General features: G+C 20.8%; 1 protein-coding gene across 3 annotated transcripts in view; it reads right to left on the reverse strand.

Annotated features, from left to right (window-relative positions):
- Positions 1-2,007: 2,007 nt before the first annotated feature.
- Positions 2,008-26,449, reverse strand: part of LOC117178314 — a 131,610-nt gene continuing 107,168 nt past the window's right edge. Inside the window, exons 21-27 of one of the 3 annotated variants that reach the window (XM_033369695.1) lie at positions 22,531-22,717; positions 18,193-18,276; positions 12,590-12,711; positions 12,411-12,500; positions 12,243-12,338; positions 8,310-8,506; positions 2,008-2,426 (exon numbers count right to left, since the gene is read on the reverse strand). In XM_033369695.1, the coding sequence (XP_033225586.1) occupies positions 2,334-2,426; positions 8,310-8,506; positions 12,243-12,338; positions 12,411-12,500; positions 12,590-12,711; positions 18,193-18,276; positions 22,531-22,717 (869 nt within the window). In that variant the 3' untranslated portion in view covers positions 2,008-2,333. Of the gene's footprint in view, positions 2,427-8,309; positions 8,507-12,242; positions 12,339-12,410; positions 12,515-12,585; positions 12,712-18,192; positions 18,277-22,530; positions 22,718-26,449 lie in introns of those variants that run through there. The other 2 variants (XM_033369694.1, XM_033369696.1) reach the window with 2 other exon arrangements.

Raw genomic sequence — 26,449 nt, forward strand, 5'->3', positions numbered from 1 at the left:
GGTTAAAAATTTAGCTATTTTCTGGAAAGTTTCTTTGTTTTTGTTGAAAATGAATTAATTTAACAAAAAATAATTACAGTTAAAGATTCATGTATTTGATTAAAAATCGTTTTTTTTTCTTGTTGAATATTCTTTTTTAACTGAAAATTTAACTAATTTCCTGACAAAAAAAACATTTTTTTTTTAAATATAGGCATTTTCAACCAAACATGTTCAATTTCCAACTAAAAAAGTACATTTTTTCATGAACATTAATTTTTTAACTGAAAATTCCACGATTCAATTTTTGGTTGAAAAATTATCATTTTTTGTGTGTAGAAAATTCAACTATTTGGTCAAAAATTTACTTATTTGTATTTTTTAACAAAAAAAGTTCATTTTCAACGCAGAATATTAATTAAAAAAAAAAAGATGGAATTTTAACTTATAAGAGTAATTTTCTTACAAAAAGTCAAATTAAAAAAAAAATAAAGGAATTTTTAACTGAATAGTTGAATTTTCAACTTAAAATGTAATTTCTCAACCAAAAATGAAAGTTAAAAAAAGTATAATAAACCAAAAAAATGAGTTTTTCAAAAACTAATAAAAATATTCAATTACAAACGCAATAGTTTAATTTTTAGTTACCAAAACTCGATTAAAAGAAATTCCTGTTCGACCATTTTGTGAAAAATTAATCTTTTTATGTAAAAAAATTAACCTCATAGTTGAAAATTTATTTTAGTGATTGAAAATTCCACTATTTTGCTGAAAATTCGTTTTTGTTGTTGTTGAAAATAAATTATTTCAATTGAAAATATAAAAGTTCCATTTTTGATGAAAGACTCATTATTTTGTTAACAACATTTTTTTTGCTGAACATTAGTTTTTAACTGAAAATTTAACTATATTTTATTCGTGGTTGAAAAATGATAATTTTTAGTAGAAAATTTAACAATTTGTTTAAACATTTTAATTATAATTAAATAATTAATATAAATTTTATACCAAAAAATACGAATTTTCAACAAAATATGTGCATGAATATCCAACCAAATAGTCAAATTTTTAACTAAAAAATAAAAATATTCAATCACAAACGCAATTGTTGCATTTTTAAGTAAAAAAAAATGGATTATAAAAAAACTCGTATTTGACCATTTGGTGAAAATTCATCTTTTTATTTTTTTTTTACTTATTTGAACATTTATTTTATTGAAAATTAATTCTATTAATTGAAAATATAACAATTACATTTCTGATTAAAGATTCATGTTTTTTTTTTCTTGTTGAATATTATTTTTTAACTGAAAATTTAACTACTTTCCGGACAAAAAGCCAATTTTTTAAAAAATACAGGCATTTTCAACCAAAAATGTAGTTAGATTTTCAACTATAAAAGTAAATTTTTTCATGAACATTTATTTTTTAACTGAAAATTTTACTATTCAATTTTTGGTCGAAAAATGAGCATTTTTTAGTAAAAAATTCATCTTTTTTGTTGCAAATTCATGTATTTGTAATTTTCTACCAAAAATGAGATTTTTTCATCTAGAAGATTAATTTTCTAAAAAAAAGAGGAAAATAAAAAAAAGTAGGAATTTTGAACCAAATAGTTGAAATTTCAACTTAAAAAATCCATTTTTTGTTAAACATTAATTTTTAGTAAAAAAAAATCAATTTTCTACTAAAAAAATAATTTTCTATCCAAAACGAAAAATTTTCAACAAAAGAAAGAAATAATTTGAATAAAAAAAGATAAATTCGCAACAAAAAATATCAGAGTAGATATTTAAACCAAAAAAATTAAGCAATAACTTGAAAAATGAAATATTTTTTTACCTACATTTTTACATAAAAAAAATGTCCAAGCGTAAGTTTTATTTACGATAAAAAAACTGCTTTTCTAACTCTTTTTTTCATTTCTAAATTAAAAGATGCACCAACTCGAAATCAGTGTATGATAAAAAAAATGAGAGATAAAGGAATAACTGGTAGGTATAATAATACTGTGCGACAATTGATAAGTAAAAGAAAAAAATAGCCAAGTGTAATATTTATTCCAGATAACAAACAGAATTCGTTAAAATTTCCATTTTTTGGGGGTTTTCTTTCTTTTTTAGAAAAAGTAAAGAGTTCTCTGACAGTCTTTTTCTGGCATTGTTTTGATCACTTAAAGTTGCGGTTCCTCATACCGAAAATGGCACTTGTACCGCAATTTCCTTGCGTTTTTTAAAAACCTTTAGGGGTAAGAGTAGATATTTTGCCCTTGAATGAAGTAAAAAAAAAGATTAAAAAAATGTAACGCCAAAGGCTTAGCTTAGTTAAAGAGAAATGGTATTAGAAGAATAATGTTATGAAGGCAGTGGAGGGAAGTCGTCGTCCAATGTTGAAAATACTCGGCAAGTCGGGCACGATTGACTCTGTCGGAACCAACTTCTAATACACTGAAATCAATAATTATTAGTTTATAATTATCAATATAATTATCAATTTTCTATTAAAAATTTCAGTTGAAAATAAACATTATGATCAAGAGAAAGAATCACTCAAAAACTTTAAAAAACACTTGAACTTTAAAAAAAAATCCAGGCTATTTCCCGGTAAAAAATTTAATTTGTCTCGCTTCACTTTTCAACTATTATTTAAAAATATATATAATCAGGGTGGCGAATTGGCCGGGAAACCGGGAAATTAACAATCTGATTAAATGAGTCTTGAACCAAAAAATATTTTGATTTTTCAATTTAAAAAATTGTTGAACCAAGAAAAATTAATTTTCAACAAACTAGTTACATTTTTAGTCAAATATATGAATCTTCAGTTTAAAAAAATTAATTTTCGACTAAAAGAGATGAATTTTAAAGTGAAATTTAATAGTTTATATTTTACCAAAGGAGATGAATCTTTAACCAAAAAATATTTGTTAATTTTAAATAAAAATAGTTTAATTTCTAAACGTGACAGTCAAATTTTCAACAAAAAATAAAATATTGTTGAATGTTCAGTTTAAAAAAATGAATTTTCAAGATAAAATTTAATATTAGATATTTCAAACAAAAAAAATGTTTTAATTTTACATCGAAAACAGTTTAATTCAAATAAAAAATTGTAATTTTTAATAAAAAACAGACGAATTTTCATAAAAATATTTGGATCCTCAGGTCAAAAAATAAATTTTCGTCAATTAGTTGCATTATTATCCAAAAAATACTGATTATTTTTAAATAATAAAAGATACATTCTATCGAAAAAACATAATTTTCAACAAAATAGTTATATTTTTAGTGAAAAATATGAATCTTCAGTTTGAAAAAAATCAAGTTTTCAAAAAATATTAAATTTCAAATATAAATAATTGTTTTTTTAACGAAATAGTTTAATTTTGAAACAGAAGTGTTAGATTTTCAAACAAAAATGGAATATAGTTGAAATTGCAGTTTAAAGAAATTAATGTGCGATTAAAAAAAGGTTAATTTTCAAGACAAATTTAATAGGTTCTAATTTTTTATAAAAAAACGGACGAAGTCAAAAAAAAATGACAAATTTTCATCAAAGTAGTTAAATCCTCAAGTCAAAGAGAGAAATTCTTCGACAATCAGTTGCATTTTTAACGAAAAATATGACCTAATTTTCAAAACTTGGTTTTTCAGTTTAAACCATTTCAAAAAAGAAATTAATTTTCAATAAAATAGTTACATTTTTAGTGAAAAATATGAATCTTCAGTTTAAAAAAAAAGGATTTTTTAACAAATTAATTTGAAATAGTTGATATTTCCACAAAAAACGATTTTAAAAAGAGCGGAATTTTTAACATTTGGTAAAAAATTCATCTTTTTATGTTAAAAAAATTAAGTAGTTAGTTTAAAAATTTATTTTATTGGTTGAAAAGTTAACTGTTTTATTGAAAATTCGTTTTTCTTAAAAAAAAATTGTTTACCTGAAAATTTACAACCTTTAACCCAATAGTTGAATTTTTGAGCCAAAAATGACCAATTATTCAGAAGCTAGTTTATTTTTCAACAAAAGAGTTGATTTTCGGCCAAGAAAGAGGACTTTTCTACCAAAAAAAGATGAATTTTCGATAAAAAAAAAACATTAATTTATAACTGAATACTTTAAGTTTAAAAAAAAAGATTAAATTTCAAATATAAATAATTGTTTTTAAAACAAAATAGTTTAATTTTTAAATAGAAAAGTTAATTTTTCAACCAAAAATGGAATACAGTTGAATTTTCAGTTAAAACAATGAATTTTCGACTAAAAAAGATGAATTCTCAAGAGAAATTTAATAGTTGTATATTTCAGCCAAAGAGGTAAATCTTGAACCAAAACATATTTGTAAATTTTAAATAAAAAAAGATAAATAGGACAAAAAAACTGAATTTTCAACACTTGATTTTTCAGTTTAAACCCTTTCAAAAAAGAAATTAATTTTCAATAAAATAGTTACATTTTTAGTGAAAAATATGAATCTTCAGATTAAAAAACTATGATTTTTTAACAAACTAATTTGAAATTTCACGAAAAAAGATAAATTCTCAACAATTTTCAATCAAATAATTCAAGTTTAATATAAAGGTTAAATTTCAAATATAAATAATTGTTCTTTTTTTAACCAAATATTTAAATTTTTAAATAAAAAAGTTAAACTTTGAACCAAAAATGGAATATATTCGAATTTTCAGTTGAAAAAATGAATTTTTAACTAAAAAAGATAAATTTTCAAGAAAAATTTAATTCTTGCTTTTTCAAGCAAAAATGTTTTAATTTAAAATCGAAAATAGTTGAATTCAACCAAAAAAGATTATATTTTTTAATAAAAAATAGACCAAGTCAACCAAAAACGACGAATTTTCATAAAAATAGTTGAATCCTCAATTCAGAGAGACAAATTCTTCGCCAATCAGTTGCATTTTTAACGAAAAATGTGACTTAATTTTTAAAACTTGGTTTTTTAGTTTAAACCATTTTAAAAAAAAGTAATTTTCAACAAAATGGTTACAGTTTTAGTGAAAAATATAAATCTACAGTAAAAAAAATCGTTTTTTAACAAATTAATTTGAAATTTCAACTATTTTTTTTAAAGAAGACGAATTTATAATTAAAGTATTAAACTTTTAACTAAATTGTTGAATTTTTAAGCCAAAAGGACTAATTTTTCAGAAGCTACATGAATTTTCAACGAAAAAATCGAATTTTCGACAAAAAACTTAATTTTTAACTAAATTAAAAAATTTTTAAATGTACAATTTTCAACTACATACTTCAATTTTAAAAAAAGATTAAATTTCAAATATAAATCATTATTTTTTCAACCAAATAGTGTAATTTTTAAATAGAAAAGTTAAAATTTCAACCAAAAATGGAATATAGTTGAATTTTCAGTTTAAAAAATGAATTTTTAACTAAAAAAGATGAATTTTCAAGAAAAATTTATTAGTTGTTTTTTGAACAGAAGAGGTGAATCTTTAACCAAAAAATATTTATTAATTTTAAATAAAAAAGATAAATTGGACCGAAAAAACTGAATTTTCAACACTTGATTTTTCAGTTAAAATAATTTTTAAACAAAAAAATTAATTTTCAAGAAAATAGTTACATTTTCAGTATAAAATATGAATCTTTAGTTTAAAAAAAATATATTTAAAACAAAAATTAATTAGAAATTTCATGAAAAAAGATAAGTTATCAAAAAAAATATATATATGTATATATATATAATAGTTGATATTTCAATCAAAACCGATTTTAAAAAGAGATGAATTTTCAGCAAGATTTGAATTTTTAACCAAATAGTTTAATTTTTAACCCAAAAAGACAAATTTTTCAAAAGCTACTTGAATTTTCGACAAAAATTTAATTTTCAACTAAATAAAATTTTTTTAAATATACAATTTTCAACCAAATACTTCAAGTTTAATAAAAAAGATTAAATTTCAAATATAAATAATTGTATTTTCAACCAAAAAGTTTAATTTTTTAACAGGAAAGTTAAATTTTCAACAAAAAATGGAATATATTTCAATTTTCATTTAAAAAAAATGAATTTTCGACTAAAAACGATGAATTTTAAAGAAAAATAATTTAATAGTTTATATTTTAAATAAGAAATGTTTTAATTTTAAATCGAAAACAGTTGAATTCAACCAAAAAAATCGGATTTTTAATAAAAAACAGACGAAGTCAACCAAAAACGATGAATTTTCATAAAAATATTTGGATCCTCAAGTCAAACAATAATTTGTTATTAATTAGTTGCATTTTTAACCAAAAAATATTTATTAATTTTAAATTTAAAAAAAACATAATTTCTACCGAAAAAAACAACATAATTTTTTAACAAAATAGTTACATTTTTAGTGAAAAATATGAATATTCAGAAAAAAAATCATTTTGAACAAATTGATTTGAAATTCCATGAAAAAAGATTAATTCTAAAAAAAAATAATAATAGTTGATAATTCAACCGAAAAATATTGTCGAATTTTCGACAAAAACTTAATTTTCGACTAATTTTAAATTTGATTTAAATATACAATTTTCAACTAAATACTTCAAGTTTGAAAAAACAAATTTTCGGCTAAAAAAAAATTTTTCAAAAGAAATTTAATAGTTAGTATTTCAAATAAACAATGTTTTAATTTTAAATCGAAAACAGTTGAATTCAACCAAAAAAGATTCTAATTTTTAATTTTAAAAAACGGACAACAATAATTTGTCAAGTTTAATAATCCTTGAAATGCTTCAAAATCTTGTAACATTTACATTTGTTTAACATTTTTTCAAATTTTTAATTATTTGAGAATTTTTGTCGGAACTTCTAAACACGTTTTAAAATTATTCGAATTTTCCCTACAAATTTTTTTTTTTTCTTAATCCTGCCAAATTGAAAAAATGTTCTTAAAATTCTCCAAATTCATTATGAATAATTTTGTAAATTTTTCTAAATCTTTTTAAATATTGTCTTTAAATTAATTTTTCGAAATAAAACATCATTTTTTAAATGTCAAAATTTATACTTGGTTTTAAATTAGGCCGTTGACTATTTGCAAATAATTTTTTTTTGTGCGAATAGCCGGATTTTGTCGGCACACGTAAAAACTCCGTTTAAATTAATTTAAATTATTTCAAATTTTCAATTATTTTTTAATTTTTTAAAACTTCTAAATATTTCTTCAACTTACACGAATGTTTTTCTGAGAATAATTGGTGTTCAATTGTTATTTTTACACCAAAATTCAATAATTTTAATTACAAATTATATTTTTTTAAATAGAAAAAAAAACATTGTAGCGTTCAAAATTGCTTTTTTTTAGGTTTGAATATTTAATTTATAATAACAGATTTAAATGAAAAGTCAGTTATTTCTAAATATTAAGTAATTGTTCTTTTTCTTTATTGAAAAATTTCAATTTGAATTGTTTAAAAATTGATTTTTTAATTGAAACAGTTTAATTTTTCACTTTTTTAAATTATAAGGTACAATTCTATTTAAAAAATCATTACTTAATGTTTATTCACAGCTGATCAATCTCCGAGTTCAAACGCTTCTAATTTTAAAATGCTAAAGTCCTTAAAACTATTTAAAAATTTTTTTAATTAAAAATGTACGCTTAGAAATTAAAAATCTAAAGTGGAAAATTTTTTTAGTGAAAAATTTTCCATTTTAGATTTTTAATTTCTAAGCGTACATTTTTAATTAAAAAAATTTTTTAAATAGTTTTAAAGACTTTAGCATTTTTAAATTAGAAGCGTTTGAACTCGGAGATTGATCAGCTGTGAATAAACATTAAGTAATGATTTTTTAAATAAAATTGTACCTTATAATTTAAAAAAGTGAAAAATTAAACTAATTAGTTTTAAAAAAATTTGAAACAAAAAGTGCACATTTTTATTTCTAAAAATTTGCAATTTGAAATAATTTAAAATTTGAAAATAAAAGGAAAACAACATTTTGAAATAAAATTTTGAAGCATTTTAAGGATTTTAAAATGATTTAAAATGAAAATAATTAAACTTTTAATTTGAGAAGTGTTCAATTTATTTAAAAAATATAATCGTTGAATTTTTAATGTTTCTAGTTCAAAAATTACTTAAAATGATACAATTTAATTTTTTTCTAATTTATTGATTGATTCTTCAATTTAGAGCATTGAAAATGATAACGTAAATTTAATTTTTTTGAACTGAATTTAAATCTCTAAACTCTACAATTGATAAACGTAACATTTTTTTTATTTGACAACATTTTTTAAATAAAAAACTTTTTAAGTTCAATTTTAAAAGTTAAAAAAAAAAATAAAAGAAAAAATAATCGTTTTTCTCACCTCGGTATGGAATGCATGTTGACATCTTAAGGTATATACGGCTTTTTTGAAACCAGTGTTTTCTAACGGGTCCATGCAAATATTACATTCTGCTTCTTGAGCTTCTTTTTTCCATTTATTGTCACTTGACTTGATCGGAACCCAAGCAGGTTTTGAGGGTGTTTTCTTCTTAGACTCCGGCTTGGGAGCAGAGCCCACTAAAAATAGACCATTATTTTATTATAAAAAAAGCATTCTAAGTCGATTTTTAAGAAATGAAAGAAACTCCACAAGAATCAAAACATTTTCTTAATATTTCTGGGAAAATTGAAAATAATTTTTCATTTTTACTACAATTTTACTTACAAATTGAAAATTTTTTTAACAGGACAATACAAATTGTAACGTTAAAAGTTTAAAAGCTTTTAAAAATTTTAACAAATCAAAGCTTTCTATGTCAAAACATTAAGTTTATAAATGTTTTACTTTTAAATAAATTATTAACTTATATTTAAGTTGAAAATAGTTTATAACGTTTCAATCGCACCTTTACATTTCACGATTTGAAACATTATTTATTTATATTTCCAGTTGATAAAATAAAACTGTTTTTTTTTTTATCAAAAAACGCTTTTAATTGTTTAAGTGTTCCAAACTGCACTTTAAAATTCTGTAAATTAAAAACTACGCTTAAAAATCTAAAATGGAGAATTTTGCAAGTAAAACATTTTCGAATTACGCATTGTAAACTGAATAATTTCACAATTGAAAAAGATATCAATTCAACTATTTATTTAAAAACCTGTTGAATTCGAACTGAGGCAGATTTTTTTTCTGAAAATTTGTAAAATTCCTGGCCAAGAAATAAATAGAAAAATAAATAATTATTATATTTAATTAAATTTCAAACGCTTTAATTCCTAAAATTTCAAGTTGAAACATTAAGTTTTCAACAAAATAGATTAATTTTTAACCAACTATTAGAATTTTCAACCAAAAAGAGGAATTTTCTATCACAATGATTATTTTTTTAAATAGAGGAGATTTTAATTAAATAAATTCCTAACAAAAACTGTAATAGTTGATATTTTAATACAAAAACGTTTTCATTTTAAATAAAAAACAGCCGAGTTTAACCATAATAGACAAGTCTCCAACAAAATAGTTTAGTCCTCAACTAAAACAGATTAATTTTCAACCAAACAGTTAAATTTTTAACAAAAAATTTGAATTTTCAACTAAAAAGACAATTTTTCCAAAAATCGGTAGAACCTTCAGATAAAAAAATTAATTTTCAATTTTAAAAAATACGAATTTTTCACCAGAGATTAATCTATTTTAAAAAATGTAATTGTAAAAATTAACCAAAACCGATGAACCAAAAAATAGTTGAATCCTCAACCAAAAAGATAATAATTTTCAATTAAATGTTGCATTTTTAACTAATAAGATCAATTTTTGAATATAAAGTTTACTTTTCTACAAAAAAAAAATATATATATATATTTGTATCCTGAACCATAACAGATAAATTTTCAAACAAACAGTTGTATTTTTACCAACAAAAAAAGTGTAATTTCTACCAAAAACGAAATAATTGAATTTTCAACAAAATAGTTAAATTTTCAATTTAAAAAATGGATTTTCAAATGAAAAACTGAATTTTTAACAAAGTATTTTAACTTTGAAAAAAGTAGTTCAATTTTTAACCAAAACTTACATTTCAACAAAAACGTATAATAACAGAAAATGTAAAAGTTCGTATTTAAACTGAAAAATAATTTAATTTAAAATAAAAAAAGTTGAATTTGTTCCCAAAAGACGAATTTTCAACGAAAAACAAAATAAAAAATATAAATCTTCAACCAAAAAAGATGAATTTTCAACCAAGAAGGTTAATTTGCTAAAAAAAAAGAAATTAAATTTTCAACCAAAGCATATTTTGAATTTATAAACAAAAAAAACAACTCTACCAAAATTTAAGGCATAGGGTGGCCGTTTTAGTTGAAGAAAAAAATTTTCGTTTTTTAGTTCGCAAACATTTTTCAGTCAATAAAATTACAAAAATCTAACTCTAAAGCTAAAAATTTTTTCATTTGAAATCATAAAAACTAAGCTGCAAATTAAAACACTCAAAGTGGAACTCTTGCATTTTAAACTTCTAAAATTGAAGCTGGAAAGTTTTTTGATTAAAAAATGTTGACAAATAAAAAAAATTAAAATTTTTACATTGTAGAGTTTAAAGATTCAGATTGAGTTCCAAAAATATAAATTCACGTTATCATTTTCAATGTCAAATTAAAAGTTAAATTTAAAAATCCTTAAAATGCTTTTAAATTTTTAAATTTTTTTCAGAACTTCTAAACTTCTTTCTAAATAATTAGAATTTCTTTTAAAATTTTCCTTGCAAATTGATTTAAATTTCTGCCAAACTGAAAAAATTTCCAGTAAATTTATTTTTTGACTGGAAATTTGACCAATTTTTAGAAAAAAAATATATGCAATTTTTATGTCAAATGTTTTTTTTAAACTAATTAGTTACATTTTTATCTTTTTCAAATATGATACCATTCAGTTTAGAATGCGTAATTTGAAAATAAATCACTTTAAAAATTTTCCATTTTAGATTTTTAATTTCTAAGCGTACATTTTAATAAAAAAAAAAAATTAACAGTTTTAAAGACTTAAACATTTAAAAATTAGAAGCGTTTTTAATCGAAGATTGATCGAATGTGAATAAAAGTTTTTTTTTTAGACGATTCGAAATCAGTTCAGAATTTTCGAATTCCCAGATTTTTAGGTTAAAAATTAAATTGTTTTAATTAAAAAATCTTATTTAAACAAACTGAAACGCCAGGATGAAACTTTATAAACTATTTTCAATTTTAAAACAATTTCAAAATAATATATTCATAATCAAAAGCTTTTTTTTTATTAAATTTTAAATATTATTTTAGTCGAAGATATTCCATTTTTAAACCATTCAATTTGAAAATTTTCAGAATCAGTAATTATAAATTAAATATTTAAAACTAAGCAAAAAAAAAAAACTTTGAACGTTACAATTTTAATGGTTCTATTTTAAAAAAAATGTAATTTTTACTTCAAATTGTTTCGAACAATTTCAAAATTAATAAAAACTTTTGAAATTATTTCAAATAATTTAAACCGAAAAAAATCCAACAAAAAATTAAGAATTTTGAAAAGCTCAGAAGAATAAAAACATTTCCTAGGAATTTAAAAAAATGATATTTTAATTTGAAAGATTAATTTTAAGAGGATATTTTTAAAGATTTACAAAATTGTCAAAAATAAATGTTAAGGATTTTTAAGAAAATTTGTTTTATTTGGCAGGATTGAAAAAAAAATTATTAGGAAAAATTCGAATCGTTTTAAAATACGTTGAGAAGTTCTGAAACCATTTTTAAAATAATTAGAAATTTGAACTATTTATAATAAAAACAATTTTAATTTTAATTTAAAAATTAGCGTTCGTGTTATTAAAAAATGCAATCGTTCAAATTTTTATCTTTCTATCTTAAAATTGCTTCAAATGAAATAATTAAATTTTTTTTAAATTCCTTGATTGATTCTTTAATTTAGAGCAATAAAAATGATAACGTGGATTTTTTTTTTTTGAAACTAAATCTTCCATTTTTTGAGAGTTTTGATTTAATGCCCACTTTTTATTACTTCAAATGGAAAAATGATTAAAATTAGAGTTCGATTATTTAAATTTCATTGACTTTAAAATGTTTGTGAACTGAAAAAAATCTATATTTTGTTTGAATAAACTTCAAAGTTCATTTTTAATACTTTTAAAGTATCAGGTGAAAAAAACGGGTAATTTTCTTCCGAAAAAATTAATTTTTCACTGCACACTTTTTAATTTTTAAGTTTATAAAAAAAAACTAAATAAATATAAATTTATTAAAAGAGGAAAAATGTCCTTACCTGAAGAAGTAGAGGATAAGGAGTTTTGACGATTGCGTATGACTGACAAACGTTCGAAAGCGAATGGATGGAAGTAGTCTTTATTTTCGACAGGTGCTAAAAATGAAATAAAACTTAAAAAAAAATAAAAACGATTATTAAAAATAAAATAATTAACTCATTACTTACGTTTTTCTTTACTCAAAACAACTTCCGGATTTTCCTGTTTTTCCTCCTTGGGCTCCGGCTGCGTATTTTCGGTGGTATAATCACAAATATCTACAAAATTAGACCTAAATTAAAACGCTAGAAGAATATTTATTTTGATACGACAACAAAATTAATAGAAAACTATCAAAGAGACCTACGTTGCCGTTGACGTTTCACTATAAACTGTCTGGCCTCTTTAACAATCTCGGAAGTTCTCATTCCATTCAGTGAATTATTGTGCATTTTCCGAATTTCTGATATGCTCTCAATCAAATCCAGTCTGAAAATAATTTTAATCCTCAGATATTTCACAATTCAAATTACAAATAACAATAAATTAATTTAAATAAAATAAATTAAGCTTTAAATTTTGACGATTTTTGGTAAAATATATATTTAATTTTGAATAAAATAATCGTGTTTTCTACAAAAGAAGATTTTCTTTCAAAAGAAATAATTTTTAACAAAAAAGTTGAGTTTTGAAGTTAAAAAGTCGAATATTTTAGAAAACCGTTGACTTTGAAAATCAAATAGATAACTTTTCAACAAAAAACTTAATTTTCACTCAAACAATTAAATTAACAAAAAATAAGTATATTTTTAACCGAACAGTTGAATTAAGTTTTCTTAAAATTCTTCTCTTTTGGTAGAAATCTCAGCTTTTTTTTAATAAATTCAACTATAAGGATTGAACTATTTTGTTGAAAATTATAAATAGTTTAATTTCTCACTCAAACATTCTTTTTAAACCAAGAAAAAAGTATTTTGTACCAAAAAAGAATTATTTTCAATCCAAAAAGATAAATTCTCAACGAAAAATATTTTTTAAATAGTTAAGTTCTCAAACCAAAAAATCATTTTCAACCATGAAAAATGACTTTTCTACCAAAAAAAGGAATTTTCAATACAGAATGATGAATTCTGAATGACAAATATAATAGTTCATATTTTGACAACAAAAGATTTTAATTTTTAATAAAAAACAGTGGAATTCAGCCAATAACCATGAATTTTAACAAAAATAGTTGAATAAAATCAACCAAAACAGATGAAATTTTTACCAGAAGAGATGAATTTAAAAAAAAATTGATTTTTAATCAAATCATTAAATTTAAGAGCAAATATACCATTTTCAACCAAATAGTTTAATTTTCAAACCAAAAAAGTTAAATTTTCAACCAAAAAAGATTTTAATTTTTAATGAAACACTTGAATCCTCACCCAAAATATAATAATTTTCGCTAGACAGTTCCATTTTGAACCATAAATATTGAATTTACACCAAAAGAGATGAATTAAAAAAAGACCTAATTTTCAACCAAATAATTGAATTTTTTAACAAAATAGGATTAAAACTTTAAACAAAAATAATTGCATTTTTTAATAAATAGTTTAATTTCTCACCCAAAAATTCCTTTTTAACCAAGAAAAATATCTTTTGCACCAAAAAAGAATTCTCAACAAAAATATATTAGTTGATATTTCAAACAAAAAAGGTTTTAATTTTTGATAAGATTAATTTTCGTCAAAAAGTGCCACTTTTTTAGCAGAAAAATATAAATTGATTCCAAAAGAGAAGAATCTAAAAAAGTATAAGTTTCAACTAAACATTTTTTTTGTTAAATATACATTTTTTAACAAAATAACTCAACTTATAAACAAAAAATACTGAACTTCAAACAAAAACAGTTGAATTTTGCTCAAAATAGATTAATTCTAAAACCAAACATTCATTTTCAATCACGAAAAATTACTTTTCTACAAAAAAAAAGATAATTTCAACCCAAATTTATGAATTCTCAATGAAAAATATATTTCGTATTTTAACAACAAAAGATTGTAATTTTTAATTTTTTAAAACAGGAATTTAACCAAAAATGACGAATTTCCAACCAAATTGTACTTTTAACGAAAACAGATGAAATTTCTGCCCAAAGAGATGATTTTTTTTTAAACTTGATTTTTAATCAAATCATTAAATTTAAAAGCAAGTATATAATTTTCAACAAAATTGTCGAGTGTTGAATCAAAAAAGGTTTTCTTTAAAAAGAAATAATTTTCAACAAAAAATTTAAGTTTTGAAGCTAAAAATTCGAATTTTGTAGAAAACTGTTTACTTTGAAAACCGAAAAAACGATTTTTCAACAAAACTTAATTTGCAATAAAAAAATTAAATTAAAAAATATATATACAAAATTTTCAACTGAACAGTTGAATTTTCACCCAGAAAAATTTCTTTTCAATGTAGAAAAATTAATTTTCTACCAAAAAAGAATAATTTTCAATCCAGACGAATGAATAAACGAAAAACATAGATCATAGTTGATAATTTAACCAAAAATGATTTTTATTTCTGATGAAAAACAGTCGAACAAAAACAGATTAATTTTTCGTCAAACATTTGCATTTATAAAAAAAAAGTTGAAATTTCTACAAAAAGAGAAGAATTTAAAAAAACTTAACTTTCAAACAAATAATTAAATTTAAAAATATATATAAGTTTTACCCAAATACTTTTCAAATAGAAAAAGTAACATTTTCAACAAAAAAATTCATTTTCGATCAAGAAAGATGAAAAAAAAAACTTTCAATCCAGAAAAATAGATTAATTTTCGTTAAACAGTTCCATTTTTATCAAAAAAGTAAAAATTTATACTAAAAGGGATGAATTTAAAAAGACGTTAGTTTCAACCAAATAATTAATTTCTTTTTAAAATATAAGATTTTCAACCAAATAATTCAACATTTAAATAAAAATATGAAACTTTAAAAAAAAAAAGTTGCTTTTTTTTACAAAGTACTTTACTTTTTCACCCAAAAATTTCTTTTCAAACAAGAAAAATGTATTTCATACCAAAAAAAGAAATATTTTCAATCCAGAAAAATAAATTCTCAACGAAAAATATAATAGTTGATCTTTCAATCAAAAAAGATTTTAATTTTTAATAAAAATCGAGGAGTCCCACCAAAAACGGTGAATTTTCAATAAAATAGTTAAATAATTAATCTGTTTTTTAAACATATAATTTTTAGCGAAATAATTCAAATTTTCAACAAAAAAAGATTTAACTTCAAGAAAAAAAAGTTGCACTTTTCATCAAATAGTTTTATTTTTAACCCAAAAATTTCTTCTCAACCAAGACCAATTTTTTTTAACAACAAAAAAATAATAATTTTCAATCCAGATTAAGAAATTTTCATGCAAAATATAATCAGTAGTTGATATTTTAATTATAAAACAGTTATGTTTTTAATCAAAAAAGATTGAATTTATACTTAAATATATAAATTTAAATAAAAGAAGCTAATTTTGAACAAAATACTTAATTTCTTTTTTAAATATGTAATTTTGAAAACAAATATATAATTTTCAACCAAATAGTTCAATTTTAAATAAAATACATTAAACTTTGAATAAAAGCAATCGTATTTTTAACTAAAAAAAAAAGAATGCTTAACCAAATTATTAAATTTTTATCCAGGACAAGAAAATCCTCAACCAAAAAAACACATTTTTTTATTTTAAATAAAAAAAGTTAAATTCAACCAAAAAAGAATTTTGAACTATATAAACAGTCAAAATTTTAATTTAAAAAAAATTAATTTTCACAACAAAAAAAATGTCTAACAAAAAATATTTAAGTTTTCAGCCAAAGAGATGAATCTTCAGCAAAAAGTTGAAGTTTTAAGCAAATATTTGAAATTTTAAGCAAAAAAGATTAATACTCAACAAAACATATAATTGCTTATATTTCAACCGAAAATGGTTTTAAAAAGGAGACAAATTTTCAACAAAATAGTCAACTTTTTAAACAAATGAATGAATTTTGAAGCCAAAAAGGCGAATTTTTTAAAGAAGAAAATGGGAATTTTCAATTCGAAAAGGTGAATTTTTAATTTAAAAGGATGCATTTTGTATTACAAAAAACCAATGTTCAATAAAGAAGTTGAATTTTTGATAAAAAATATGACTTATAACAAAATAATTTAATGTACAACAAAATAGTTGAATTTTTAACCAAATAGTACAATTTTAAATCTACAACGACGAATTTTTAATAAAATGGTTGAAATTTGAAAGAAAAGAGCGAATATTAAAGTTAAATTTTCAAACAAATAACTTATAGTTAAATTTCTAAACAAAAAAAGGCAGAAAAATAATTAAACTGTCAACCAAAAAGTAAATTTGAAAATTTTTCGCGTTTAAAAGACGAATTTTTCAGAAGGCACTTGAATTTTCAACAAAAGAATGTATTGTTGATAAAGAAAGGGGACTTTATTTTGAAAAAATAAAAAATTTCAATCCAAAAGGACGATTTTTTGATTTAAAAAAAGAAGTTTCAACAAAACAGACGACTTTTTGACAAAAAAAAGATCTTTTGACAAAAGGATTACTTTTTAACAAAAAAAATTGATTTTTTCATCAAATAGTAGAATTTTTTTTAACCAAAAGGGACGAATTCTGAACCAAAAATATAATAGTCGACTTTTTAATAAGTATTATCAGCTGATTTTTAAATTTATATGAATTGAAAGTTTTTCAATATTTTTTCGATATTTAAAACGTATTAAATTTCTGAAAATCATAAAAAATGTTTAAAAATTGCTTTATAATTTTCTTGATTTTCCCAAGCATTAAAAAAAAATGTATTCCCTTGAAAACCTTTCGAAATTCTTTTAAAGTTTATAAAATATTTCTTGAATTGACTCGATTTAAAAAAATATTTTTAATTTTTTTGTTTGTTACCGAATTGACCTCTTTTTCAACAATTTTCGGAAATAGTTTGACATCTTTAAAATCCTTTATTAATTTACTCTTAAAGTTCAATAAAAAAAATCATTACAAATTACCTATAAAAAATTGCCTTTAAAATCTTTCAGATTCTTTGTTTAAAATTGTCGAAATCTTTTAAAATGCTCTAAAATGTTGTAAAATAATCTCTTAAAATTACCTTTCCGAAATAAAAAATGATAATAATTTTTCCTAGAAACCTAAAATTTAAATTTTTTATTTTCGTGAAACCTTAAAAAATTTAAATAATCTTTACAAGTTTTAATTATTCTTGAATTGCTTCAAAATTAATAAATATCTCTTAAACTTACTCAAATTTGAAAGTACATTTTTTAAACAAACATAAACCTTAATATAAATTAATATAAACAATTACACACTTTTTTGAAAATTTTAGGAAATAATAAAAAATGTTTTGTGACCTTTCTTCAATTTTCTCTTGGAAGTAATCACAAACTAATCATTTAAAATTTTCCCATCAACTTTTTTTCATTCTCTTAACGCCCCGTAAAATTTATTTTACCGAACAAAATTCTATATCCTGAAAAAAAAATTGTTTCAAAAATGTTCGATACTCTTTTTCTACACATTTTTAAATCTTCTAAACTTGAAACTATTTTTTAAAAATAAAACCTAAACCATTAAAAATTTTACCGAGAAATTTTTCAAAAGATTCAATCTCAAATCTTTCATAAATATTTTCTATTATTAAATTATTTTACAATTCACATTTCCAATTTAAATTTTCTCTTCTATTAATAATGTTTAGAAACATTTATCAATCCATATTAAGATGAATTACAATTATTTATTTAGAAATTTTAATATGCAAAATTGATGGTGGAGAAAAATCAGAAATTAAAGTGAAAAAAGGAAAGTTTCTTGAAAAGAGAGGAAAGAATTTTAAGTATTGCGTTAAATATAACTAAATTATTATTATCCAAGTAAAAATCGAATAAGTATACGTACTCTGGAACACCAAGGAATTCAGTACGCAATTTCTGCATTACTCTATCAATGCCATATTTCGGTTTCTTAAGTTGCAAGCCATTTCTGAAAATAAATAATAATTATAGATATTTCTAGAATTTAAAATTGGTTTTTTAATATAAATTAAAAATTTTTTAAAAACTAACATGAAAACTACTACATTTTGGGATTTATTTTTTAAAGATCTTGAAAATATTTTTAACTGACACGAATTTTTTTCAACATTTTCACAAATGATTCCAAATTTAAAAAAAATTACTTTATAATCTTCTAAATTTTCCCAGCAATTTAAAAAAAATTGTTCTCTTGAAAACTTTCGAAACCATTTTCAATTCTACTTCATAAAATCGTTTGTTATGTTTAAAAACATTTTTCAATTCTCTCTTAAAGTTCATTTGTCAAAATAAAAAATTATTTATAATTTTCACACGAATATGAGGAAAATCTTTTTTTTTCAATCTATTTTTGAAATCTTCTAAAATCTTTTTAAATAATTTCAGCAAATTTATTTTTCGAAATAAAAAAATATTTTAATTTTTCCTAGGAATCTGAAAAAAATGTCTTTCGTTTGCGTGAAACTTTACAAAAATCTTGATAAGTTTTAATTATTTTTGAATCGTTTCAAAACTTTTGAATATCTCTTAAACTTATCTCAAATTTTTTTTAAAATTATGTAATACGGCTAAATTGGAAAATTTTGCTTTAAAATCTTTCAAAAACTTTTTTAAAATTTTAGGAAATAATTAAACATGTTTTGTAATTTTTTTCTCGATTTTTTTTTTAAATTCCTTACAAAACAATCATTGAAAAATTTCCCATGAATTTTAAGAACTTTTTTTCACACCCTGGCAAAATTAAGTTTACCTAAAAAATGTGTAAATCTTCCAAAATTAAGAAAAATGTTCTTAAAATCTTCCATATTCTTTTAACCCACATTTTAAAATCTTTCAAACTTAAAATTATTCTTTTAAAATAAAACCGAAACCATTTTTTTCCATTTCATTTTTATAATTATAATTTTATAATTTTCTATTTTTAATCTTGGAATTACATACATTTTTTAAGATTTCGAATAGAAAATTAGAAGACTTTTAAGATTTTTTAAAGATTTTAAAAGAACAATAAAATTATCTGCAGATTCATGGTAAAATTGCAAGGGGTTTCTTTTCTTTTTTTTAAAAAAAGGGATTCTAAAAGAAAATTGAATCAGAATTACCAAATTAAAAAAAAAACTAAAACTTGTGAAAAATTCCATTTTTTTATAAATGTAGATTGTTGAAGAATTTGAAAAAAGAAAACTGAATTAAAATTACGAAAGGTTTCAAGAGAAAATTTTTTTTTTTAAACATTTTTTTAAAGAATTCGTTTCTTTGGTTGAAAAAAAATGTTTAAATCGTGTTTTTATTTTATAGAAAATTCATCTTTTGTGTTCAAAACACCACTATTTGGTCAAAAATTCATATTTTTTGTTTAAAATTCATCACCATGATTAAAAATAATTTTATTTGGCTAAAAATTCGTTTTAGTTTAAAATGTATTAATTCGGCTGAAAATTCGTTTTTTCGTATGTTTAAAACTTACTTTTATAACTGCAAATTGAAATATCTCACTTTTGGTTCGTAAATTTATCTTTTTCAGTTGAAAACTTATATATTTTGTTGAAACTGTATAGTTTTTCGTTAAAAATTCATTTTTTGGGTATAAAAATGAATGATTATTTTCTTAAGAATTAATTTCTTCAGTTAAAAAACAAAATATTTAGTTAAAAACTCATTTGTTTTTTTAATAGAAAATTCATCTTTTGGGTTGAAAATTCTATTAATTGAGTAAAAATTTATATTTTTGTTTAGAAATTCATCACTGTGATTAAAAATTAATTTTTTTGGCCGAGAATTCGTTTTTTTTAGTTGAAAATTTATATTTTTAGTTGAAAATTAATTAATTTGGCTGAAAACTCGTATTTTTGTGCGTTTAAAATTTACTTTTATAAATGCAAATTGAACTGTTCTAATTTTGGTTTGTAATGTAATCTTTTTCAGTAGAAAATTTATATATTTTATTGAAACTGTATCGTTTTTCATTGTAAATTCATTTTTTGGATATAAAATTGAATTATTTTATTTAGAATTGATTTCTTCAGTAAAAAAAAAATATTTAGTAAAAAACTCGTTTTTTAAATAGAAAATTCATCTTTTGGGTTGAAAATTCTACTAATTGGGTAAAAATTTATATTTTTTTTTGAAAATTCATCATTGCGATTAAAAATTAATTTCTTCATGTTTTGGGTATATAATTGAATTCTTTTGTTAAGAATTTATTATTTATATTCTGAAAATAGATCGTTTTAACTACAAAATAAATTCTTCTATTTTTTGTAAAAAAAAATCATTTTTTGAATGAAAAAAAACAACCTTTTAATTAAACAACGTTAAATGAAATGCAAATAAACTGCAAAATTTAGAACTTTTATAATTAAAAGAGTTCAAAGATTTGAATTAAGTTCCAAAAATCTAAATCCACGTTAATATCTTCAACAGTCTAAATTAAAGAATCAAGCAATGGACTTACAAAATTGTCAAAATTATATTATTTTAAGTAATTTTAAGCCAGGCACATTAAAAATTGAAAAATAATTTTTTTTAATTAACAGTTCTTAAATTAGAAGTTAAATTATTTTTATTTAAATAGTCTAGGCATCATTCAAAAGTTTTAAAATTTTATTTCAAAATCTTGAGAAATCTAGAAGTGATTTAAAATTTTTCCAAATTCAAAATATTTGTGGCATTTTTTTCGGAACTTTTAAATATATTTAAAAATGAATTAAATTTTTTCTATAACTTTTAGAAAATCCTTCAAATTAAAAAAAAATTAAATATGAATTTATAAATAAATAAAGAAGACATATTATTTGTAAAAATATTAGAGTAATTTTAAGAGATATTTTAGAAGTTTTAAAAAGATTCGAATTAAATTTAGAATTTGAAGTAATTTGAAATACTTACAGCCGAATTTAAAATAAAATTTAGATTTTTGCAGATTTCAAACAAAAATTTAGAATTTTAAAAAACTTCAATGAATAAAAAATGCTCTTAAGATTCTTAGGAAAATTGAAAATGATTTTTCACTTTGAAAAATTATGGAAGATTTTAAGGATTTTCTTTTAATTTGCAGGATTTTCAAAAATTGTATAAAATTTCGATCAATTTTAAAATATATTTAAAAGTTCTGAAAACGCACGTTTACATTTTTTAATGTCCAAAAAAATTAATAGAAATATTATATTAATAAATTTATTGATTAAAAAATAAAATTATCCGTATAAATTATATATTAATTTCAATTCTTATCCAGAATTTCGAATTGAAACAGTTACAATCTGGAAATTCTAAAATTTTGAACGGATCTAGAATTGTTCGGTCAAATTAATTATTGTTCAAATTTCTAAATTCAGATTGTACAGATCCATTTTCGAAATAATTTATTTATTTATATTTACAGTTGATAAAATTAAAATGTTTTTATTTTTATAATATCAACTTCAAATGCTTTTAGTTTTTACTTGTTTAAATCTTCAAAACTGAACTTTAATTATTTTGAAAAACTGTTAAAATCGAACTTGAGCAGATTTTTCTTCTGAAAATTCTTAAAATTCCCGGTTTCCCGATCACCCTGTTTTTTATTTAAAAAATCTTCAACTTTAAAAACTTCTATTGTTTAATTTTTTTTTAAACTTTAAAACTGCATTTTAAAATTTTTTAAATTAAAATTTATGCTTAAAAATTAAAAATCTAAAATGAAAAATTTTTTGAGTGAAAGATTTTCGAATTAAGCATTCTAAACTAAATGATATAATTGATAAAAATCACAATTTGAAAAATTATTCTAAAAAACGGTTGAAATCAAAGTTGGAGAAAATTTTTATTTTACAAATTTGGTAAAATTCCCGGTCAAAAAATAAATTCACTGTCATGTCCCGGGTTTCCCGGTCCGAATTGAACGAACTATTATGTTAAAAATTCAAATTTTCGGTTGAAAATTCATAATTACTTAAATTAAAAATAAATACTTTAGGATCAAAATTGTTCTTTTTTATTCGAAAACTGAACTAAAAAGTATTTAAAAATGTATTCAGAACGAACATTGTGTTTGTATTAATATTATTAATCATCTAGGTTCATGCGAAATTAAAATAATTTGAATTAAAAATTATAATAATTTAATTATTATTAATAAAGATAGAAACTACGTTTTTTTCAATCCTAAATCAATAGATTTAAATGTTTTTAGATTTGAGATCGAGAAAAATATGTAACTTACAGTGGCGGAGTTGCGGCCGATTCCGATTTTGCTGAAAGGGACGTCGTACTTCCGCCAATGCTCGAAATTTCGCTGAGTTTTTCTTTCTCTTCTATCAATACCTCATCCAAACTGACATTCAAATTTTCTGAAGAACCCTGTACTGATTCCTCTTGTTCTTTCGTTTCCGCGTCATCGACGATTTTTACTGCAAAGAAAATTGGATTCAGCAACCCAAATTCTAGCAGATTTTAAGCGATTTCTAGAGATTTTCATAGTAATTTCGAATATTTCTATTACAAAAAAAAGAGAGAAACTATATTAAAATTTAAGAAATTTAAATCAAGTTATGTAAAAAATTCCTGGAAATAAAATCGAGAATCTACCGAACAAATTTGGACAATCACCATAAAATGTTCCCTCTGCTATCTAAAAAAAAAAAAACAATCTTTTTCCCTTTTTGTTCCCATAAAAACGAAAAGAAAAAATTCGTTTTCCCTTTGGACAAAAATAAAAAAAAAGAGAAAAAAAATTCCTTATTTTAAAAATTTTTATTACCAAATAAATTAAATCAATTTTGATTGAAGCTATAAAAATACATTTATAAAAAGAAATATTTAATGTTGGGAACGTGAATATATTGATGCAATATTTAAAAAATAATAAAAATGTGCAAATATCTTTTTTATTTGAAAAATCATTTCTTTCGTTGAAAATGTAATTATTATGATAACTAAATCTTTTTTTCTTTTTTTAAATTAATTTTTCAAATTCAAAATGTAATCATACCACTTTTTATTCAAAATGCATATTTTTTTAGAAGAAAATTCGGCTTTTTGGCTGAAAATTAATTTGTTGAGTTGAAAATTTAACTATTCCATTTTTTCTTGAAAGTTTATTTTTCTTTAAAATTTACCCATTTTGGTTAAAACTTTAACCATTTGGTTGGTAATAATAATATTAATTTTGTTTTCTCTTTAAAATGAATGACTCACTTTTTAAATTTATTTTACAACTGAACTATAAACTTTTCTTAATAATTTGTAAAAAAAGCTATTTTTTTATTAAATTTAAACCTTATTGTTGACTAAAAGAAGATTTCGCAGTACCTGTTTTCAAACGTTGTCTTTTTATATAGTGAAAACTAAAAACAACCATATTTAAACATTTTTAAACCAACGTTTTTAGAGAAAAATGGTTTTCTTCTGTTTTTTTTTTTAATTTAACTGTTTTTTATTTAAATTTTATAAGTTGAATTTTCTTCTTTTTGGTTAAAAATTGAATTATTTTGTTCAAAATTTGTCTTTTATTTATTTTTTCATAAACAATTTGGTAAAAATAAGTTGCTTTTTACATTGAAAATTGATGAACTGAAAATTGAACTGTACATTTTTGTTTTAAATTCGCCTCATTTAGTTTAAAAATAAAACATTTCAATAAAAAATAAGGTATTTTATTGAAAATTCATCTCTCTTGGCTGAAAATTAATATTGGCACTCAACAATTAATGTTTTTTTTTTGTCGAAAAATAATTTTTGAGTTAAACATATAACTATTTTTTTTGAAGTCTTATTTCTTTTCTCGAAAATTTATCCTTTTAGTTGAAAATTCAACTATGTTTTTAAAAATTGATCTTATTTTAAGAAAATTATTTGTATTGTTTGCAAATTTTGGTTTAAAAAATCATTTCTTTGGTTAAAAAATCAAATACTTAAAAAAAATTGCCTTACTTTTCTAAAAATGCTTTTTTTGTTTGTTAAAAATTAATTTTTCAGTTGGATATTCGACTTTTTGTTAGAAAATTCATCATCTTGTTTGAAAATTAATCTTTTTGGTTGAAAATTCATTCAAAGTTATACTACTTTGTTAAAAAGTAATTTTTTTGTTGGAGAATCATTACTTTAGTTGAAAATGAAACTCTATGGATAAAAATTTAACTATTTTATTTGAAAAATTCGTTTTTTTTGGTTTAAAATTAATTTTTTTAACAGAAAATTTAACTATTCCATTTTTGGTTGGAAATGTTTTCTTTTTTAGTTAAAAATTCACTTTTATTGTTGCAAATTGAACTATATTGTCGAAAATTCATTTCCTTTTAGTAGAAAGTTAACCTTAACCTTTTTTAATTTTAGACCTTTAAATATTTAGTTGAAAATTTGCCTTTCTAGTAGAAACATAATCTTCTTGTTTAAAAACTAATCATTTGGCTTGACAATTGAACTATTTCATTCTTGATTCAATTTTTTTTAAATTGCAAATTCATTTCTTTCGATGAAAATTTAACTATTTATTGAAAATTAGTTGTTTTTTTGTTTTTAATTAAAAATAATTTTTGATCTTAAAAATTGCTTAAAAGTTATACAACTTTGTTAAAAAGTAATATTTTTGTTTGAAGATTCATTACTTTAATTGAAAATTCATATTTATGGCTGAAAATTCAACTTTATTCAAATTTATGAGCGAAAAATTTGGTTGAAAATGAACTTTTATAGTTGAAAAATTAACAATTTTGTTGAAAATTCGTATTCTCTTAGCAGAAAATTGACCTTTTTTAATTAAAACTTTAAATAGATAGTTGGCTTGAAATTTCATTTCATTATTTGGCATTTCATTATTTGTATAAAATGTTTTCTTTTTTAGTTAAAAATTTACTTTTTTTTTCTTTCCAATTGTATATATTCTTAGAAATTCAATTTTTAAAATCTGAAAACGTCAATAATTCAGGGAAAAAAAAATTTTCGATCAAATTAAAGTCAATTTCCAACGAAATAGTATAATTTTCAACCAAGAAGATTAAATTTCTATACAAAAAGATAGATTTTCGAAAAAAAATCAAACAGTTAAATCACAGTTCAAAAAATTAATTATAAATAAGAAAAAAAACTAATTTTTAACCAAGATTCCCATTTCCATTGTGTTTTATTTTTTAATTTTATAGAGACAAATTTACATCTAAATTGTTAAATTTTGAACTAGAAAAGGTTATTTGTAACAAAATTAATTTAATGAAAAAAAAATAAATTGTCAATCAAGACTAAATTAATCAAGTTTTAAGTAGAAAAGAAATCAATGTTCAGACAAAAAAGACGAATTTTCAACTAAAACAGTTCATTTATCAACAAAAAATTGAATCGATTTTTTACATAATATGTAAATTTTCAACGAAAAAAACAATGAAGTGTCATTTTAAAAAGGCAAATTTACATTTTATTACATGAACTTTCTAAAATGCAGTTTAATTGTTAAATGAAAATTATTAATTTTCAATCAAATATTTGAATTTTCATCCAAAAAAGATCAAATATATTTTTTAAAGAGATTAATTTTCAATTAAAATTACGAACCAAAAACAAAATTAATTTTTAACAATAGAGTTTAGTAATCAGAACTAGTTTAATTTTAAACCAAAAAAAGTAACGGAACAAAATAGATGAATTTTAAAACCAAAAATTATATTTTGAATTCAATTTTTTTTCATCTAAAAAACTTATTTTCAACCAAAAATAAAATAATTAAATTTTCATTAAACACAATTTTCAAACGAAAAATTTGATTCTCAACAAAATAACTCAATTTTAAATCCAAAAGATGGATTTTCTACCAAAAAAGATAAAGTTAAAAAAAAAGACTTGAAACAAATTAATTTTCAACTAAAAAGAAACGAGTTTTCAACCGAAGAAATTAATTCTTAATTAAAATGATCAATTTTTAACACAATATTAGAATTTTAAACCCAAACGATGAATTTTTTATCAACAAAAAAAATTCCAATGAAATATATTTTTTTTTCAGTTCAAGAAATGAATTCTTAGTAAAAAATAGAACAGTTAAATTTTCTACAAAACAGATAATTTTTTAACGAGAAAAATTACATATTTATCAAAGACGGTAAATTTTTCAACAAGAAATGAAATAGTTCAAGTGAATTTACAACGAAAAT

Source organism: Belonocnema kinseyi, chromosome 8 (genome assembly GCF_010883055.1).
Source record: "Belonocnema kinseyi isolate 2016_QV_RU_SX_M_011 chromosome 8, B_treatae_v1, whole genome shotgun sequence".
Lineage (NCBI taxonomy): Eukaryota > Metazoa > Arthropoda > Insecta > Hymenoptera > Cynipidae > Belonocnema > Belonocnema kinseyi.